This window comes from Mastigoproctus giganteus, chromosome 2 (assembly GCF_048544385.1).
Source record: "Mastigoproctus giganteus isolate SK-2022 chromosome 2, ASM4854438v1, whole genome shotgun sequence".
Classification (NCBI taxonomy): Eukaryota; Metazoa; Arthropoda; class Arachnida; order Uropygi; family Thelyphonidae; genus Mastigoproctus; species Mastigoproctus giganteus.
This window is the reverse complement of record NC_143576.1, coordinates 202,785,862-202,805,172: the sequence shown is the minus strand read 5'-3', so window position 1 is coordinate 202,805,172 and position 19,311 is coordinate 202,785,862. Positions and strand designations below refer to the sequence as shown.

Below are 19,311 nucleotides of genomic sequence, written 5' to 3'. Positions count from 1 at the left end.
ATAAAAAGTATATCAACCAGGAAAAGATTTTACTGATTAAACAAACCACTGAATGTTAAATGGCAACCTTATTATTGACCTTTATAACCAATTTCCAAAGGATATTGTGTAGTCCACTTGGAACAGAAAAATTTCACAGAGAAGATTACTTGGACCTCTGTCAAGGAAGTCTACAGCAAAAATGTTTATCAAGAGGTTTTATAAAATAATGAATTCTAATGAAAGATGTTGCTAATAATGACATTAAATTAAATTTCACGGGTGTAATCTATGGAACAGCTGATTGTGAAGATTATGAGAGCCTCTATATACAAATAGTGTGGAAGAGCAAGTGAGAATGTCTTAGTACGGGTGATTTCAATTTTCCCCTAACTGACCTGAGAAAACAGAACACAAACTCATCATAGGGAACAAAATTTTTAAAATAACTAGATGATTTTTATTTGTTTTAGCAAGTTGGGATACTCCAATGCTAAATTATATGATTAAGCTTCATATGAAAGTCTGAAATAACCATGATATAATTTAGCATTTCTTTCTACTTAGAAAGAAAAATAGATAACAAAAATTACTCACATTATCTGCCTAATAAGATCTTTAGTCACATGCCGGAGAACAGGACTTCTTGGCCTACTTTCTAAGGATTCAACTAAAGACTGTGCAGATCCCTTCTGATCATGGAAATAAACCAGCATAAAAGTATTAATAAAATTTAAATAAAGAAATTCTAACATAAAAGCAGAAAATACCTGAAAAAAATTTAATCTATTTATGAATATTTATCACTATGAATACTAACTAGATACTAGAAAGATTACAAATTTGTAAAATATTTACTAACTTAGTAAAGAATACTTTATTAGAACTTCTTTGCTACATAAAACATTTTTATAATGGGAAATAGTTAAGGAGGCCACTGGTAAAATATCATTCTCATGTGAAACTCAGAATAGAAGGCTGATTTGGAAGTTAATTCAGAAAAGAAAAATCAATGTGTGTATTTAGCATTATCACAAATACATGATTTTCCAAAGTTAAAAATTGAACCATATACAAATATCACTATTTGCCTTTATGCCTTCTAGGAACCAAAAACAATGACACCTTGTTGTGTAGGATGACATTATTCGAGCAGGGAATTTCCAGCTCCAAGAAACCAATGTTTTTGAAGACTTTTGCTGTTTTACTGACTTAACTGTCATATTAAATCATATTTTATAAGTAGCTGTATAGTCCTAGTCATGTTTGTTATTTTATTTTTAATTTAGCTAAGTTACTATTTGTAGGTAATTGCTTAATATGTGTAGAACCTTTGTTTCATTCAAATCTTGCAGCCATTGTTATAGTATAGAATGAGTGGTAGGAGAATTCAAATTTTTAATTGTGGTAAATAGGTTGATGTAAAGTTTGGTTGGCATTAATTGGATAATTTTTTTATATATTATAATTAACTTATAACTTCAAATCACTTGTTGGGCATATATCTTTTATGTCTAGCTAAAGATATAACTAATTTAACATAGAGATTGTTACAGTATAGAGTAACGTATATTCTGAACATAGTGCAAGGTATAACGTAAAACTAGATAGCATAATATGTATCACTGTATTTAGGAATCTATTAGATTAGTATTAGTAGTATTGTTAATTAAATTTATTAATCTTATTAATTTTCATTGTTAATTGATTGTATTTAAATGGAAATCATGCTCCAGACTAGAGCAGCAAAGTAATTGGCACAATCCAAGAACGAGTACCGCACTCTCTACTGCACCCTCAGATGTCTGAGTGGAAAGACCAAATTGACTAGCGACAACATCAAGAATGCTGATGGGACCTTCGTGCGATCACCGTCCGAACGCCTGCAATGGTGGAGTGGATTCTTCAAAGCATTGTATAATCACGACCCACCTCAGGGACCGCCAGAAGCCACACTATCGATCGATCTCCCTGAAGTCTTCATGGTCGATGTTGAACCTACAGTAGAAGAAGTGAAAGCAGCCATACAATCCCTAAAGAATGGCAGGGCACCAGGAGTGGACCAAGTCACCACAGAAGTGATCAAAGCCGGGGGAGATGTACTGCTTCGCCGACTACACTCACTCCTCAAAACCATCTGGTGCACTGAACAAATTCCGCTAACATGGAGGAAAGCCATTATCGTACCGATCCACAAGAAAGGTGATAACCGGGATTGCAAGAACTACCATGGCATCAGCCTCCTTTCCATCATCAGAAAGGTCTTTATGAAGATCATCCAGTCAAGGCTGCAAAAACATCGCGAGCAAACCAGTCGAGAAGAACAGGCGGGATTTAGACCCGGGCGAGGATGCTGTGATCAAATCTTTGCCATCCGTCAGCTGATGGAGGAGAGGATCCGGTGTGGACAGCGAACCGTCATTGTTTTCATTGACTTTAAGTCTGCTTTCGACCGTGTCCGTCGGCCTGCCTTATGGAAACTACTAGAGGTCGAACATGTACCTCGAAAAGTCATCACACTCCTCCAAACTGCATACAACAGTTTAACCAGCCAGGTGCGCATCCAGAACGATTTATCTGAGGAATTTACCATCCAAACTGGAGTCCGCCAAGGGAATGTAGCCTCCCCATTGCTTTTCAACATCGTGGTCGACGCCATTATGAGGCAAGCATTCAGAAACAGACGGGGCATACAATATGACAAGGATCACTATGTGACTGACCTGATGTTTGCCGATGATAGTGCTATCTTTGCTGGTAACGACTCTGAAGCCATGGACATCCTCTATGACACTGCCCGCATTGCCCGGCCATACGGTTTGAAGATCAATGCTGATAAGACAAAGGCCCTGACAACAGATCGGTCGCAAGCCACCATCTATCTCGAAGGCGTCCAAGATCGAGCAAGTGCAGGACTTTAAATACCTTGGGTCGATGGTCCAGGAGAAGAAAGTTGCATCCACCATGGAAATCCACAGCAGAATTGGACAGGCAGCCACTGCGTTCGCCTCGCTCAAATGGTGTCTGTGGAAGAGGACCAACATTTCCTCAAAGACTAAAATCCGACTCTTCCGGACTTTGATCCTGCCCATTCTCCTTTACGGATCAGAAACATGGATTTGTCTCAAGCTAGATTTAAACAAACTTGAGGTATTCCAAATGCGATGCCTGCGGCAGATTTTGGGCATCTCACTTCGTGACCACATCACTAATGATACCATCCGCACCAGATGCCAACAGCAACCAACCATTGCCGACCAAATCCAGAAGCGAAGGCTTAGATGGTTTGGCCACGTATGTAGAATGAGCACGAACAGAATACCATCCACACTCCTTTGGAGACAACGACCCTCCCAATGGAGCATCCAACGGACCACGCCTAGGAAAACATGGGCCAAGCAAGTGGAAAATGACTTGAAGAGCTGACGTCTCAACCTTAACCAGGCCAGGACTGACGCCATGGATCGTAAAGTATGGAAGAACATCACAGAGCAAGTCCGAAACCCTGCGGCACCTACAGCAGCATACTGGTTGCGTGGCCAACCACCTCCCCCAGCTGCCAGCTAAGGACTAAGAAGAAGAAGAATTGGCACAAAGTAGTGGGAGTGCTGTGGCTCGGGGGAGAACCGAAAGGGGCGATACTCCAATGCATCACACCCTAAAAAAATGCAGCACAACTTGTGAAATGTTTGCAGACCTTTCTGGAACAGGACATGATCTAGCTAAGGAGGATATCTCTGAGTGCACTAGGTGCACAGATTGTCAAGAAATCAGGTGCCACCACTCAGGGTTCTGATGGGTGTCTATGAGAGTTAGAAGAGTTGGGTAGATACCCTCAAAGGAATTAAATTGGGGGACTCATCAAACTTTCAGCTGCCCAAATCAATGCCAGAGCTCACTCCTGTGGATCAGGAAATCTTCATGGCAGAATGTGCTGGTCCCACAGGAGCCAGCTATTGTCAGGGAAACAGGATATATACTGTGCAAAAATGATACGTGGAATAGGACCAGGGTATGTGTGCCAAGGGCAAAAGTTGATGATGTACAGCAGATATCATCTTTTAAGGGCACAAAAGGTGATATTGTTGTATACATTGGCAATAATGCCATTAAGAGTAGGAGATCTGTGGATTTACTTAACAAGTAGAGGTCAATGTTGAAAAAAACTTGCAAGTTAGGGTTAAATTTGAAAGTGTCTGCAATTCTGCCCAGACATGATAGGAGGGAATATATGATGAAAGCCTTGTCAATCAATTTGGTCCTGGAGGGACTGTGCAAGGCTCATTAGAATTTTTTCAATGTGGTCTGTGCTTGTTAACAGGAGAGACTGCTTCTACAGGAACAAAATACACTTAAATAGAAAGGGTGCAAGAATATATTTGCAGATGCTATGGCAGTGTTAGGTGGGTCAAAAAACTGCTAGCTTGGAGGGGAGATTCACAGACTAAAAGAATAACAGTAGCCACAAGCAGAAGTGAAGGTGATTCTTGCACTGCTTCTATTAGAATGAGTAGCAGTCTGGAAAGCAAGGTGCTGAGGATTTCAAGAGATAGTGGGAGTCATCATGGAATAAGTAAATATATGGAATTTGTTAGGGTAACTCAGAGTAAGAACAAGGGCATGTATACGTGCATGTACATCAATGCTAGGAGTACAGTAAATAAATTTCACGATTTGAAAGTGCTGGTCAAGACATCAAAGGTAGATATTGTTGAGATATCAGAGACATGGTATCACACAGATATAAGAGCAGAATTGGAATTTGGGGAGTACAATGTGTACAGAAAAGACAGACAGGATAGAAAGGGAGGAGTGATTATGCTGTTAGTTAAGAAACACAAAATCTAAGGAAGTGTATCAAGTTGACATAGGTGGATAGTGCAATGTTGAGTCAGTCTGGTGTGACATAAGCACTGGGAAAGCAAAAATGAGATTAGGAGTGTGTTATAAGAATAATGACTCTGATGAATATAATGAAAACTTCTACAGAGAAATAGAGTGGGCCAGTAAACCAGAATGTCTTATAATGCAGGATTTTGACTTCCCAGATATTGACTGGAACTTGTGGGTTGGTCATTTGCATGCTAGCAAGATTTTTGTGGATTTTTTTGGATGACTGTTTTCTACATCAACATGTTTGAGGGGAAAACGGAGCAATACTTTTCATCTAATTATCAGCAGTGATTATTCATGCATCAAGAATTTGCAGATGAAGGAACAACTAGGTGGCAGTGATCACAGTGTACTAATTAGGGATTCCCTCTTGAAAGATTAAATTAATCTGTACAGGGAAATAGAGTGGGCCAGTAAATCAGAGAGTCTTATAATGGGAGATTTTAATTTCCCAGATATTGACTGGAATTTGGGGGTTGGTTACTCACACACTAGCAGGGCTTTTGTGGATTTATTGGATGATTGTTTTCTACATCAGCATGTTCGGGAGGCAACTGGAGGGAGTAATACTCTTGATTTGATTATCAGCAGTGATTCTTCATGCATTAAGAATCTGCAGATAAATGAACCACTAGGTGGCAGTGATCACAGTGTGCTGAAGTGGGATTTACTCAAAGAGGTAACTACCATTAGGGGTAAAGGGAAGGGTTATTGCTTCCGTAAAGGCGACTACGATGGACTGAGACAGTATTTAAATTCTATACAGTGGGACCAACTGATGATGTTACCAACAGCAAATTCAAAATGGGAAGCATTCAAAGAACTTATCTTGGAAGCTACTAGGCTTTACATACCAACTAAGAAATATTGTTCAAGGTTTAGGCCAAAATGGATGTCAGATGAACTAATGAGGCATATGGCAGAGAAGAAAAATGCATGGGATACTTACAAATTAACACATGACACAGAAGTCTATGATAGATACAAGTTGATATGCAACCAAGTTACAAAGGAGGTTAGGCAGGCGAAGGCAGATTACGAGAAATCCTTGGCAAGGGATGCAAAGAAAAACAGCAAAGAGTTCTTTACTTATGTAAACTCTAGAAGGAAGGGGATGAATCAGATTGGTCCACTTGATATTGATGGGTCAACTGTTGATGATCCTGCTCAGGTAGCTAACAAACTAAATGAATATTTTGCATCGACATTCACACATGAGGAGTTATTCAGCAAGGGGAATGCCAGAGGTGTATTCAACTCTAGCAGTAAGCTACAGAATCTTGAAATAACTGGGAGTAAAGTGGAGGAGAAACTGTTGAAGATAAACACAAGAAAGGCACCCGGGGTGGATGGGATCTATCCAGTTATACTAAAGGAGGCAGCAAAGGAAGTAAGCAAACCCTTAGCCATAATTATGAGAGCTTCCTTGGACTCAGGGGAGGTACCCATAGACTGGAAATGTGCAAATGTGACCCCAATTCACAAAGGAGGATCAAAGGCTGACACAAGTAATTATAGACCTGTGAGCTTAACTTCTGTTCCAGGAAAATTAATGGAGGCACTGGTTAAAGAAGCACTGCAGGATCATTTAGACAAGACTTCAGTTATAGCTCAGACACAGCATGGATTTGTTAAGGGGAAGTCTTGCCTGACCAACTTGATTGGATACTATGATGCAGTAACAAAAGAACTGGATGCAGGGAATAACTTTGATATTATATACTTGGATCTTAGAAAGGCTTTTGATACTGTTGCACATGGAAGACTGCTACACAAATTGGAGCAGTGTGACATTGGAGGCAAATTGCTGCTATGGATAAAGGGGTGGTTGAGGGGGAGAAGACAGAGAGTGGTAATCAATGGACACTGCTCCTCGTGGACTAATGTTATTAGTGGAGTCCCTCAGGGCTCAGTGTTGGGTCCATTATTGTTTTCTGTATTTATAAATGATATTGATGATGGTATATCAAGCTTAATGTCCAAGTTTGCAGATGATACAAAGGTTGGCAGGGTTGTCAAGGACACTACTGACACTATGCTGCTGCAACAGGATCTGGAAAGGTTGAGCAGATGGGCTGAGAGGTGGCAAATGAAGTTTAACATTGACAAATGTAAAGTACTACACATGGGAAACAGCAACCCCAGAGCAACGTATCAACTCTGTGGTACTACACTGACAGTGGTAGAGAATGAAAGGGACTTGGGGGTGATTGTGCAGGCAGATATGAAGTTCTCTGAGCAGTGCAGACGGGCTGCAAGAGTAGCTCATGGAGTATTGTCAATGATATACAGGAATTTTTCCAGCAGGGATAAGGAGGTGATTATTCCATTGTATAAGGCAATGGTCAGGCCACACCTAGAGTACTGTATACAGGACTGGAGGCCTCATTTCAAGAAGGATGTAGAGCTGCTGGAACGAGTACAGAGAAGGGCAACAAGATTAGTGAATAGAACAAAGGGGTGCTCTTACGAAGAAAGGCTTAAGTTTTGCAAATTACAGTGTCTGGAGACTAGGCACCAGCGAGGTGATCTGATAAAGGTGTATAAAGCCTTGAATGGTTTAAGCATGCTCAATGCTGATGGGATTCTTCCTCTAGCTCAGAAATATCACCTGAGGGGGCATAAATTCAAATTGAGAAAAGACAGATGTAGGATAGACGTGCGGAAATTTGCCTTTAGCCAGCGGGTGGTTGGTTGGTGGAACAGACTTCCATCCCTTGTGGTGGAGGTTGATAGCCTAAATAAGTTTAAGGCTCAGCTGGACAGGTATTTTGAACGAACAGAGGGGTGAAGTGGAAGGGGTTTTTTTTTTTTTTTTTTTTTTTTTTGGCTGATGCTGCATAAGCTTGCTTTCTTGCATCAAATGCCTCTACTAATGCTAATGCTAATCTTGAAAGCTATTAGGTTTTTCATACCAACTTAGAAATAATGTTCAAGGTTTATGCCTAAATGGATGTCAGACAAACTAATAAGACACGGCAGAGAAGAAAAATGCATTGGATGCATATAAATTATCAGGCAACACAGAAGCCTGTGGTAGTCATAAGCTAATCTGTAATCAAGTCACAAAGGAAATTAGGCAAGTGAAGGCAGATTACGAGTAATATTTCGAAAAGAATGCAAAGAAAAACAGCAAAGACTTCTTTACTTATAAATTCTAGAAGGAAGGGGATGAATCAGATTGATCAACTTGATATCAATGGTTTGGCTGTTGATGATCCTGCTCAGATAGCTCACAAACTGAATGGGTATTTTGTATCTTCATTCAGACAAGGAGCTAAATGATTTTGTAATAACTGAGAGCAAAGTGAAGCAGAAATTGTTGAAGTTAAACGTAAGAAAGGCATCTGGTATGGATGGGATCTATCCAGATATATAAAAGGAAGTGTCAAAGGAAGTAAGCAAACCATTAGCCATAATTATGAGAGCGACCTTGGGCTCAGGGGTGGTCCCCAAGACCAGAGATGTGCAAATGTATCCCCAATTCACAAAATGGGATCAAAAGGTGACAAAAGTAATTACACACCTCTTAGTTTAACTCCTGTTGTAGGGAAAATAATGGAGTCACTGGTTAAAGAAGCATTGCAGGACCTTCTAGACAAGACTGCAGTAATAATTCAGCACACCCTGGATTTGTAAAGGGGAAGTCTTGTTTGACCTATTTGACTGAATACTATGATGTTGCCATAAAGGAAGCAAATGAAAAAATTAATTTTGATATCATATACTTGGATTTCAGGTAATCTTTTGATACTGTTACACAATGAAGACTGCAGTACAAATTGGAGCAGTATGGCATTAAGTGCAAGTTGCAACGTTGGATAAAAGAATGGTTGAGTGGGAGAAGATGGAGAGTAGTAACCAATGGACACTACTTTTCGTGACTAATGTTATTAGTAGAGTCCGCCAGGGTTCAGTGTTAGGCCCATTCTTGTTTTCTACATTTATCAATGATACTGATGAAGGTATATCAGGCTTAATGTCCAAGTTTGCAGATGATACAAAGGTTGGTAGGGTTGTTAATGACATTATGCTACTGCAATAGGATCCAGAAAAGTTGGGTAGATGGGCTGAGAAGTGGCAACTGAAGTTTAACATTGACAAATGTAAAGTACAGTACTACATATGAGTAGCAGTAATTGCAGAGAATGAAAATGACTAGGCAGTAATTATGCAGTAAGATATGAAGTTTTCTGAGCAGTATAGACAGGCTGCCAATACAGTTCATGGGGGTCTTGTCAACGATATACAGAAATTTTGCTGGGAATGAATAAGGAAGTGATTATCCCTTTGTATAAGGAAATGGTCATGCAACACCCTGAGTACTGTGTACATGTCTGGAGGCCTTATTTTAGAAAGGATGTCGAGTTGCTAGAATGAGTACAGAGGAAGGCAACAAGATTGGTACCACCAAATACAGAGGATGCGGAAAGGTCAGGGAATGACCACCGCATATCCCGGAGCAATATGGCCTTAGTTGCTAATGCTCCTAAAAACCAAATAACAACAACAACAAGGTTGGTGAGGGGAACAATGGGTTGCTCTTATCAAGAATGACTTAAGTCCCGCAAATTTTAATGTCTGGAGACTAGGCACCTGCAAGGTGATCTGTCTGAGGTGTCAATATTTTAGAAGTTGCATTAGTAGAGGCATATGACGCAATAAAGCAAGCTTATACAGCATCAGAAAAAAAAAAAAAACTCTTCCCATTTCACCCATCCATTCCTTCCAAATGTTTATCTGCTTCAGCCTTGAATTTATTTAAGCTATCAACTTAAATGGAATAAATTTGCATGACAGATGGAAGTTTGTTCCAGCAATCAACTACTTGCCGACTAAAGAAAAATTTCCGCACATCTATTTGACAACTGTCTTTGCTCAATTTCAGTTTATGACACAATCTGAGCAAGAGGAAGAATCCCATCAGCAGTGAGTCTGCTCAATCCATTCAAGGCCTTATACATCTCAAACAAATCACCTAGCAGGTAACTAGTCTCTGGATGCTTCAATTTGCAGACTTAAGCTTTTCTTTGTAAGAGCACCCCCTTTGTTCCCCTCACCAGTCTTGTTGCCCTTCTCTATACTCATTCTAGCAACTCTACAACCTTCCTAAAACGAGGCTTCCAAACCTGTATGCAGTACTCAAGGTGAGGCCTGACCATTGCTTTATACAAAGGGATAATCATCTTCTTATCCCTGCTTGCAAAATCCTGTATATCATTGAAAAGACCCCATGACCTACTCTGGCAGCATATCTGCACTGCTCAGAAAACTTCATATCTGACTGCACAATTACCCCAGGTCTCTTTCATTCTCCACTACCCTGAGTGTAACACTAAACCTGTATGCAGTACTCAAGGTGAGGGCTGACCATTGCTTTATAGAAAGGGATAATCACCTCCTTATCCCTGCTGTGATCACTACCATCCAGTGGTTCCTTTATCTGCAAATTCTTAATGCACGAATAATCACTGCTGATAACCAGATCAAAAGTATTACTCTGTCTGTTGCCTCTCTAATGTGTTGCTGTAGAAAACAATCATCCAAGAAATCCACAAAAATCTTGCTAGTGTGCGAGTGACCAACCCACAAGTTCCAGTCCTGGAACTTGTGGGTTCAAACTAATACCCATAATAATGACTGTGATGAGCATTAACAAACAACTCTACTGACATATAGAATGGGCAAGTAAATCAGAATGTCTTATAATAGTTATAATAGGGGATTTTAAATTTACAGATATTGACTGCTACTTGGTGCTTGGTCACTTATACAGTAGTAAGAAGTCTGTGGATTTAATGGATGATTGTTTCCTACATCAGCATGTTAGAGTTTGTCTGTAGGCTTATATATTACCTGATAATTTATATATATCCCATGCATTTTTTTCTCTGGAACAAGTCTTATCAGTTCATCTAACATCCATTTAGGTCTTAGTTTCAAATGGTATTTCTTTGTTGGTATGGGTGAAATGAGAAGGGTGTGTTTTTTTTTTTTGGCTGATGCTATATAAGCTTGCTTTCTTACATCATGTGCCTTTGCTAATGCTAATGAACTTGCTCAAATTGCTGACAAACTGAACAGGTGTTGCAAATCTAAATACACACATGAGAAATTTTTTAAGGGAGGAGATGCCAGAAGTGTATTCAATTCTGATAGGAAGCTGAATGATTTTGTGATAACCAAGAAGTGGAAAAAAATGGTTAAAAGTAAATAAGGCATCTGAGGCTGATGGAATATATCCAATTATATGCAAGAACAGCAAAAGAGATAAGCAAACCTTGGCCTTAATTATGAGAACATCCTTGGATTCAAGAGGGATCCACACTAACTAGAGTGTGCAAATGTATCTCCTATTCACAAAGGGAGATGAAAGGGTAAATTGAGTAATTTAAAAACTGTAAGCTTAACATTTGTTCCTTCCAGGGAAAATAATGGAGTGAGTAGTTAAAAAAAGTAATAATGCAGAAAATCTTGACAGGAATGCAGTTACATGAAAATCAGAGAATGGATTTGTTAAGGGGGAGCTTGTGTGACAAGTCTCATTATGATATTATGATACAGTGACAAATGAACTGAATGCAAAAAAATTTTGACATTACTCACTTAGTTTTTAGATGAGCTTTTGACATTGTTCCACATGAAAAGTGAAAACCTGCTGTACAAATTGGAGTTGTGTGGCATGAGGGACAAGCTACTGCTATGAATAAAGGGATAGTTAAGTGGGAGAAGGTAGAGAATGGTTATCAATGGTAATTTTCTTCATCAACTAATGTTATTAGTAGAGTCCCTCAGCATTCATTGCCAAAACCTCTTACTGTTTTCAATATTTATTAGCAATATTGATGAAAGAATATCAAGCTTATTGTCTGAGTTTGCAGGTGATACAAAGGTTGGCAGGATGTTTAATGGCAGGAATCAAGATATACTACCACAACAAGATCTAGAAAAAGTTATGCAGATGGATTGAGAAGTGCAATTGAAGTTTCTGTAAATGGTCAGGCATGTGAGTAATGTTATATTTGTGTAAATGGCGAGTATCATGTTGCAGAGTTGTGCTGGCCATGTGGCAAAATCCTTTAGGGACAAAAGCCTAACCATCCCAAAAAAGAGACAGGGGAAACCCTGGAAGCCCATGCCAGGAAAAAAAAAAATAATAATAAAAAAAAAAATAATCCAAATAAACTCAAAACAACATGGAAAGGCTATTAAATATGCTATTTTATTATAATATGCCATTGTCTATAGTGCCCATTATCTAAACATAGATAATGGGCACTAGAGGTAAAGATTCTTAAAGGTAAATTCCCCAAAATGTTTTGAGGACCATAAAAATATACAATTCACATACCCAAATCATATCTATATATACCAATGCAAAATAATAGACAACATAAAAGGTCCTATTATCATAAATGTTAACAGGCGTCTATATCATCCCAGAAAGGAGCAATATAAGATTTGTTGGCCTAAAAATAGTTTATACGCTATACTCTTAATAGATAGCTAAATCTATACAGATACATAAAAAATTGACTTTTTAGCCATGGAAAAAAACTATGTATCCCACAAGTTAACATTTCATAATAGTCCTCAGAATTTTGGAGGCCTTTCTATATATACAATTTTTATACAAGACTGTGCGTGTATAATACATATATTACCACATATAAGACTAAGTATATACACATATCATATCTCTTGTCTCGAGAGTGAAGACACCCGTCCCGCCTCTCTTGTGCAGCAGCACGATATACTGCATCACCTGCCATGATTGTGGCAACTGCTATGTGGGGGGGAAACTGCCAGAAGGTTCCAGGCCCGCATCTCAGAACATGAAAGGGCCATTCAATCACCTGACTCTGCAGTTGCAGAGCACTATTGGTCCATGCAGCACGACCTTAATCCCAGGTTTGATACCGAGGTTGTTGACCAATTGCACCACTACCATCAACGACTGTGGCTTGAATCACTACACATATCTACACCCAATCATGGAGGCTGTAGTGTTGCAATGCGACAAAAGTTGGCACTCAGCTCGTGCACACTCTGTATTCACAGCAACAATCAGCTAGTTCTGTCCGGTAAATGTTTTAGCATTATGTACACATCCTCGTGTACGCTCTCTGTTTGTCTAACATGACCATGCTCGGCACATTCCACTTGTAACATTTTTATGTTTTATGTATGTATTTTCATAGCTAATAAAGAGATCCTTCATTTTGAAAGCTTCTATTCGATCATTTATTATTTTTAGGCCTATTAAACTTAGTTACTGTTTTTCCAATTGAACTGAATTCTTGACTGTTTATCTATGGAGTCCAGAATAAGAGGCCTGTTCAGTTTTATTCGCCATACTTTGTGTTTATATTTGCTGAAATATATTCATTTTTCAAGAATAACGGTATAAAAAAAAAAAAAAAAAATTGCATTGATTGGCATATTATGAAAAAATCATGTTTCAGCTGACAATTTAAATAAAATAAAATAAAATTACAAAAACTAAAAACCTTAATAATAAAAATAAGAATCTTCACGTATTTTTGAATTAAAAACAATTTAAATATTTAATGTGCTCAATGAGTGAACTAAATGTCGCTTCATTATGAAAACATCTAATGTTTTTCATTACATAACCTCTCTTATTCTTATTATTAGAATATGGATTTAAATAACAGCATACAAGTCTAGTATTTCATTGTTTATTTTTTAATTTTTTCATTAAAAGTCAACAAGAATTGGAGCAGTGTGGCATTGGAGCAGATCACAAATTGGAGCAGTGTGGCATTAGAGGCAAATTGCTGCTATGGATAAAGGGGTGGTTGAGGGGGAGAAGACAGAGAGTGGTAATCAATGCACACTGCTCATTGTGGACTAATGTTATTAGTGGAGTCCCTCAGGGTTCAGTATTGGGTCCATTATTGTTTTCTGTATTTATAAATGATATTGATGATGGTATATCAAGCTTAATGTCCAAGTTTGCAGACGATACAAAGGTTGGCAGGGTTGTCAAGGACACTAATGACAGTACGCTGCTGCAACAGGATCTAGAAAAGCTGAGCAGATGGGCTGAGAGATGGCAAATGAAGTTTAACATTGACAAATGTAAGGTACTACATATGGGAAACAGCAACCCCAGAGCAACGTATGAACACTGTGGTACTACACTGACAGTGGTAGAGAATGAAAGGGACCTGGGGGTGATTGTGCAGGCAGATATGAAGTTCTCTGAGCAGTGCAGACGGGCTGCAAGAGTAGCTCATGGTGTATTATCAATGATATATAGGAATTTTTCTAGCAGGGATAAGGAGGTGATTATTCCCTTGTATAAGGCAATGGTCAGGCCACACCTAGAGTACAGTAAACCCCCGCTATTCGCGGGGGTTACGTTCCTGAGAAATGCCGCGAATACCGAAAACGCGAATACTGAGTTATGGCTCCCATAGTAATAAAGGTGTTCCGTTCCAAAGTATGAAATATATAAGAAAAACTAGTCTAAAATTTTGTCTATGTATGTATTATATGTACCTTCATAATATGACTATGTACATAGACAGCACATAGTGAAATGCAAGCATATGGCATCGAAATGAAAATAAGAAACAATTTAATATTAAATGTAATATTTATTAGAAATTTCAAACAAATCTTTCAAACCAGCGTCTTTGCTAGCTAAAAAACCTATCCCGCCACTGCTATCACCAGTTTCGCTAAAGCGTTGATAAGGAGTTTTGCGTTTTCACGAATGATGAGTGAATTTAACGGAATTTTATTTTTAGTTCGGTCTTCTATCCACAGATTTAAAGCCTTTTCCATTTTTTCTAATTTAACATCACGAGTTACAGAGCAAATTTTTGAAGCAATTAGCGCGTTTTCACGGACACTACGGCGGATTTTTTCTTCCGATTTCTTGATTGATCATACCGTTGACTCATTGATTTTATAATGTTTTGCCACTGAGGAGACACTTTCACCATTAGAAATTTTATCTAATAACTCAATTTTATTCGCTAATGTCATCACCTTCTTTGATATTTTCACATTTCTCTTGTTATTCGTAGTCATATTTTTGTAGGGGTTAGAAAGAACTTGTCCACAATAAAGTTACTTTCTTCCGTTAACACACTCGAAAAAAAGTCTGTTTTACACTGCAAAACGGTAGATTTATCACTTTTTTAAGCATATCAATTTATAAATTTATTCAATTTATAAGTATATAAATTAAAAGCAAACGACGAAACCTTCCATAACAAGCGCATAACACATATTGAACAAGGATTAGCGAGAAACATTCACGCTCGCAATTTTGTCACCCCTCTCCCCCACCCACTGAGCGCTATTTTGACCGGGAAAGATAATTTTAGCCACGTCAATGTTTTTTTATGGCGGAAAATATTCACGGCGCTTTAAAATTCCCATTTTTTAGGTTTCATTTTATATTAAATCGGCGATCGCGAATACGCGAAACCGCGAATACAGATACCGCGAATAGCGGGGGTTTACTGTACTGTATACAGGCCTGGAGGTCTCATTTCAAGAAGGATGTAGAGCTGCTGGAACGAGTACAGAGAAGGGCAACAAGATTAGTGAATGGAACAAAGGGGTACTCTTACGAAGAAAGGCTTAAGTTTTGCAAATTACAGTGTCTGGAGACTAGGCACCAGCGAGGTGATCTGATAAAGGTGTATAAAGCCTTGAATGGTTTGAGCATGCTCAATGCTGATGGGATTTTTCCTTTAGCTCAGAATAATCACCTGAGAGGGCATAAATTTAAATTGAGGAAAGACAGATGTACGATAGACGTGCGGAAATTTGCCTTTAGCCAGTGGGTGGTTGGTTGGTGGAATAGACTTCCATACCTTGTCGTGGAAGTTTAAGGCTCAGCTGGACAGGTATTTCGAACGAACAGAGGGGTGAAGTGGAAGTGGTTATTTTTTATTTATTTATTTATTATTTATTTATTTTTGGCTGATGCTGCATAAGCTTGCTTTCTTGCATCAAATGCCTCTACTAATGCTAATGCTAAATTTATAATATCATTTTTATTTTCTCAGAGTTGAACCAGAAGGAAAGGATCTCCGCAAAAATAAAAGTATTTTTTGTTTGGTTCTGTGAATAAGTGCACTGAAGGCTTCATTTGGTTTGGTTTTGATTTTACTGACGCAAAAACAACTGGGGTTATACTGCACCAAGAAAAACACTGAAGGCCTTAGTCGGCTAAAATCTATTATTTGGGCACCACTTGTCAACATGCAGTGGGCATGGTCGTAGAAGAGTGATTGTACGGTTGAATTCTGTGATCGGGTGATTATTGTGAATGCATTTTGTTTCTGATTGTTTTATGTCGTCGAGGAGCTTAGCTTAGGTAGGGTGTTTATCACCCCCCCCCCCATCCAGCTGTTTTAAAATAGGGAACTCGTTTTCCGATTTTAAAACAGCGGCAAGTGAGAGATAAACACCCTAGGCATGTCAAACTAGGAGAGGAGGAGGTGGGGAAAACAGTGAGTGGCCCCTGCCAATCACTGCCTTCTTCCTGAATTTTAGTCGAAGTATGGAGAGGTACCCAAGATCTGAATTTTTATCCCTTATTCAAATCCCCCAACCTTAAAATTTTTCTTGGTATTCTCCTAATCCCGACAAACATTAACTTTCTTTTTACCTCAGATGATGGTCCAAACAATGACTGATCAATATGTGATCCCTTATTTACAGTTCTATAACGACTAGTTTTGCCACATGCAGTTCCTGTTCTAACACTGCTTTGAGATGACACATTAGATCTTGAACTTGGAGCTGGAGTAACAATCTGTACAAAATACAAAATGAAATGACTTTTATAACACTGTCAATCTAAAAGACATTTAAAAAGCGCTACCTAATGAATTTTTAAATTCAATTTTTCCTCTCGAGATTCTAAGCAAAATTATAATTTCGAGATGTATAATCAAAAAGTTAATATTATAATTAAATTAAAATTATCTAATTATATAATATACTATGATATCAACATGCACTGGAAATTTACCTTCAGTGACTGTGCCATTTCTATCAGAGATGAAAGAGTACAAACAGTATTTGTATAGGCTTAGTACACTAAGAATTATGATTAAAAAAAAGACAAAAAAAAAAAAGACAAAAAAAAAAAAGAACTTAAAGGTTCAGAAATTAATATTTATTATTATGGACCACATCATACACAAATACATCTCAAAAATCCTTGCTTTGTAAATTTAGCAATACCGTCAAGACTACTACCCACAACTGTAAAACCTCCAAACATTCTTACGAATTACTAGATCACCATAGCAACCGCAGCATTACGAAGTTTGGATTGGATATGAAGTCCGTGAGCTTCCGCAATTATCAAGTAGGTGGCATTTAACAGTAGTTATTAACGAAGATTTCTTCACAGTGGGCTAAAATGCCACCCTCGTTGTAGCAAAAGTGATAAAATCACCGCCTTTAGAGTTTTTTTTTTTTTTTTTTCACAACGAGTCCAAATTAATCAGACTCAGACGAAAACTCGAGTTTTCGTCCAGCAAATAGGCAAATCAATCACAGAACACAAGCAATTTACAGATATAATGGCACAACAGAACTGAGCATTCGGTACGCTCTTTATAATGCAGACCAATAAATGCACACGAGTTGATCAACCCGTGTTCCCAGGCTCTGTTTGGTAGGGAAAAAAAGCTTATAGTGACTCGAAAACAGCCACATCCACACAACCCGGGTGTTATATTATGTCTGTAAATTGCTTATGTTTTCTGGCGATTCTGCCTGTTTTCCTTGACAAAAAGCCCCAAGTACCAAGAGAAAAAAAATTTTCTATCCTGGTCTGAGATCGACCTACTCAGCTGCTTAATAAAAATCATCTGTTTGGCACAGCAGAATTTCAGACAACAGAGGTTCTGCTGTGGAAGATTTAATATTGTCTTTCAATTTAGTAGTTCAAAATTTGCCAAACAGACCTTACACATTCCCGTCCTTAAATGGAACATCAAACATTGATGCAACTATCACCTCTGTTAAGCTGAACGGGCAGATAACTAATTGGAATGTTCCACCATCACTTATTAACAGTGATCATAACGCTATAGTATTCAGTATCAAACCCACAGTTAGAAATGCGGATCTACAGCTGGTGGACTTGATATTCCATGGAAAAAATTAAATGGGACAAGTTTAAGAATTTTCTAAATTTGTTCTTTCGTCCTGAGGTGGCTTCTACTTTAAATTCCTTATCTGCCATAGAATATTCAAACTATGTTCAGTCACACTTATTCCTTGCTATGAGCTACTCTGCTAAACGTAAACAATCCAGACGCCTATCTGTCCCCTGATGCACTTCGGAACTTACTGCATTAAGAACCCAAACCATGAATGCTAGGAAAACTTACCAACGAAACAGGCACCTGGCAGACACTGATGTCCAGAGACTGAAACAACAATACAGTGATCTAAGGAAAAGGCTACATAAAGCCGTCGCAGATGCCAAAATTGAATGTTGGCAAAACTTTGTTCGTAACACGAGAAACACCGAACCGTGGGGGTTTAGTGTACAAGATTTTCAGGAACAAGTTAATCTCCGGAGACATATATAACACTATTATAATGGACGGACAAGAAACTACCGACTGGTACTCTACTGTTGGTACTATTGTAAATAAGCTTTTTCCTCAAGACAATCCAGAGGATGATTCTCCCGAACAAGCAGAAATTAGGAGAGACAATCAACAATATATTGGAACATGTGACGTCAATCCTTTTATTCTCGTTGAACTAGGAACAGCTGGTTCCAAACTAAACAGTAAAAAATGTCCAGGGATGGATCTGATAAAAAACCAGATAATAGTTAAATTTTATGACCTATTTCCCAATATCCTCCTCAATCTCATGAACAAGTGTTATATCGAGGGAGTCCTACCAAGACTGTGAAAGATTGCCCTAATTAAATTTTTACATAATCCTGGGAAGTCGATATCTAATCCCAGGGCATACAGACCAATCTCCCTATTGGAAAACTTGGGGAAACTTTTTGAAAGGCTGCTCTCTCCAAGAATACAAAAAACGTTCCAGGATAACCATCTATGTTCAATTAATCAATTCGGGTTTAAAAAAGGTTCTTCAACAGAAGATGCCATTGCCACCCTCAAGAACTATGTAGAAAACTCCCAAGCTAAGTACGTGTTGGCAGTGTTTATTGACTTTGAGGGGGCTTTTGACACGGTATGGTGGGAGAGTGCCCTTGTGTCACTGCGCTTGGGAAGATGTGACAACTATACTTATAGAATCATCAGGTCCTACTTCCAAGACAGATCCATCAGAATTTGTGCAAAACCTAGTGTATTCAGCTACCGTTTCCAGAGGATGCCCTCAGGGGTCGGTACTGGGGCCTCTCCTCTGGAACGCAGTCTTAGATCAGTGGATGACAAAATA

At 38.5% G+C, this 19,311-nt stretch overlaps 1 protein-coding gene across 1 annotated transcript in view; it reads right to left on the bottom strand.

Moving 5' to 3' along the window:
- LOC150089920 (cilia- and flagella-associated protein 45-like) overlaps window positions 1-16,915 on the bottom strand; it is a 154,820-nt gene extending 137,905 nt beyond the window's left edge. The window contains exons 1-3 of the mRNA XM_090390133.1: window positions 16,898-16,915; window positions 16,532-16,678; window positions 577-749 (exon numbers count right to left, since the gene is read on the bottom strand). Coding sequence (XP_090246259.1) covers window positions 577-749; window positions 16,532-16,678; window positions 16,898-16,915 — 338 coding nt within the window. The remainder of the gene's footprint in view (window positions 1-576; window positions 750-16,531; window positions 16,679-16,897) is intronic.
- Window positions 16,916-19,311: the final 2,396 nt, after the last annotated feature.